This window comes from Macadamia integrifolia, chromosome 1, assembly GCF_013358625.1.
Source record: "Macadamia integrifolia cultivar HAES 741 chromosome 1, SCU_Mint_v3, whole genome shotgun sequence".
Classification (NCBI taxonomy): Eukaryota; Viridiplantae; Streptophyta; class Magnoliopsida; order Proteales; family Proteaceae; genus Macadamia; species Macadamia integrifolia.
Genome location: NC_056557.1, coordinates 24,177,055 through 24,179,839, shown reverse-complemented (window position 1 = coordinate 24,179,839; position 2,785 = coordinate 24,177,055). Strand labels below are relative to the sequence as shown.

General features: G+C 32.5%; 1 protein-coding gene across 1 annotated transcript in view; it reads left to right on the top strand.

The window, feature by feature from the left end:
• LOC122086531 (DNA-3-methyladenine glycosylase-like) overlaps window positions 1-2,105 on the top strand; it is a 4,191-nt gene extending 2,086 nt beyond the window's left edge. Inside the window, exons 2-5 of the mRNA XM_042655421.1 lie at window positions 158-215; window positions 325-408; window positions 1,338-1,479; window positions 1,606-2,105. Of these exons, the coding sequence (XP_042511355.1) occupies window positions 158-215; window positions 325-408; window positions 1,338-1,479; window positions 1,606-1,884 (563 nt within the window). The 3' untranslated portion in view covers window positions 1,885-2,105. The remainder of the gene's footprint in view (window positions 1-157; window positions 216-324; window positions 409-1,337; window positions 1,480-1,605) is intronic.
• The last annotated feature ends 680 nt before the right edge of the window (window positions 2,106-2,785 follow it).

Sequence of the window (2,785 nt, the reverse complement as noted above, 5' to 3'; positions counted from 1 at the left end):
GGATCAGAAAGAATATATTAAAAATCAAAGAAAAAAATGGATACAAAAATAACATCTCTCTTCTTCCACTCTCGGTAATGGTTATACTGAAAAACATATATTATTTTTCTCTGGATAAAGAAATGAGTGTGATCTATTTTTTTTTTGCCTTACTCAGATCAGGTCTATGTCTGCTTCCATGATGAGTGTTGGGGAGTGCCAGTTTACAATGACAAGTGAGTTTATTTTTTCCCCTTAATGGTACTTTTTTATTTTTATTTTTTTCTAATTTGATGTCGTAGTGAATTATAATTCCATTTATAATATAGTTATTTGATGTAACAGTCTACTATTTGAACTTCTAGCGATGTCTGGAATGTTGATGGATTACAATTGGACTGAAATATTAAAGAGAAAGGAGCTCTTGAGGTGCTTTCCTCATCATTTATGATTACATTATTTTGATTATAGAAAAATCTTATTGTAATGAAAATCATAGGTGGAAAATCAGGTTTTCTAATTTGATTCATCTTTTAGAAAGCCTGATGACTAGGATTGTGAAACCTGGTTAGGGTGAGTCATGTTTTTCAATTTATTTTTAAATACAATAAATATGTATAAATTAGTAATATATATATATATATATATATGTTGTTTTGTTTTCCAAAGTAGAAGGCAAAAGTTTATCCCATTTGAGAACTACTAATGAGTTTAAATATTAAAATACAAGTAATTAATGTTTTTATTTTCTAAATTCTAACAATAATTTTGAAAAAAAAAAAAAATGCTTTTGTGGCCACACAGATATATACACAGAGATTTGAAAATGACTAAACTCGTCGAGTTTATATTGACCCATGTAAAAGGACCGATATTTGATTCGGATGAATCAAGATCGATTCTTATCATTCTTTGTACCTGAGCCGATTCTACATGACTCTTGATTAGGTTTCCTAAGTTTGACTCGACTCGGGTGACTCACACGAGTCAAAACCTGATTTTCCAAATTCTAACTATGACAAAAATGGTGAGCTAAGAAGTTGTAACGTAACTTTTTTTTCCCTTTTAAGATAACATTTTTGTTTTTTCATGAGTATAAATTTTGTAATTTTACATAAATACTGATTAAATTACTTTAATGTTTTGAAAACCTTTGTTTACTAACTATATTAAATAACTTTTAAAAATAAAACAAGTAGTTAAAAAAATGTTACAACTTCTAAATTGACCACTTTAGTGATAACAAGTTACACCCTTCAATAAAAATGGCGACTTTGATGTTGGATAACATGAGCCTTTGTTAATTTTTCTCCCTCCCCCACCCCCTTCCTGGCCAACCTGTGCTCTTTTTCATACAGAGAATACTTTGCTCAATTCAACCCTAATGTTGTTGCCAAGCTGAGCGAGATAGAGATAATGGAGATTAGTTCCAATAAGACACTTATGTTGGCAGAAAGCAGGGTCAGGTGCATAGTAGACAATGCCAAATGCATAGTAAAGGCAAGTTTAGTACTTAGATTTTACATTCATCACTAATGTAAGATTATATAGTGCTTGTTTACCATATCAACTTACCTGGTTTGACCATGAAGTATATAAATTGAAATTATTTGTTTTCAAGTGCAGATTACAGATGAATATGGTTCATTCAGTAGCTATATTTGGGGGTACATGAACTACAAACCAATGATCAGTAGATACAGATATCCAAGGAGTATCCCTCTAAGGACCCCAAAAGCAGAAGCCATTAGCAGGGATCTAATAAGAAGAGGATTTCGGTTCGTCGGGCCGGTGATAATGTACTCATTTATGCAAGCTGCAGGGATGACAATTGATCACCTCGTCGATTGTTTTAGGTTTAATGAATGTGTTTATCTTGCAGAGAGACCATGGAGACATGGCTAACTAGCATTTAATTTTGTTTTACTTTGAACTCAGTTTTAAAATTCAGTGTTTTGATGACCTAAAACAGAGAAGTTGCTTATTTATTCAATGATAGACTTGGTTTATAACCTATTGTGGATTTGTTTCTTTGTATGTAGAGATTGTTTTGGAGAAAGGTTCACCTCTCCATTTAGAATGTTATCTTCCTTCTATCAATAAAAAAGTTTGGAAGGTTTTCCCTTCTTCTTGTTATCCTATAACATAAATTCTTTAAAAATTATTAAATAAATAAAGAGAGAGAGGGTTCAGTAAAAGGCAGTATGGCTTCTATGCTAGTGTGAAGGCTAATAGGAGTGTATGAAAAAGCATCAACGACGATAGGATTTCTATTTTTATAAGCGGTGGGACAATCATTTCGCCCTCACTGTTTCTCTAATGCAAGAGCCACACTACCTGTTAGGTTTATTTTTCTCATAAACAAAATATTATTTTCACAAAGGTACATCACTTATATAAATATTCTAAAACCACCTTCCCCCAAGAAAAAAATAAATAAATAAAATAAAATAAGCATCAAGACATCAATTCTGCCACCTACATAAATATGTACCAATTCCAACTGTTGGGTACTGAAAACTTTAGATTAACGAATTGTCAAATTTCAAAGTCTAATTCAACTATATAACCAAGTTTATTGATGTGCATCCTATGTCTTGTTAACCTAAGGAGATAGCCCAGTTGGTGAGCAATAAACTTGGTTCGAGCCCTAAATCCAGACGTCCTAAGTTCGACTTCCACTAAGCACACCTTGGACCACTCACATGGGGTGTTTAGAGCTCTTCACTACTTTCAGTGAAAGTTGAATGATTCTCATTCAACCCCGGTATGACCTGATTCATGCGGTTGTGGGGTCAGTATAGAT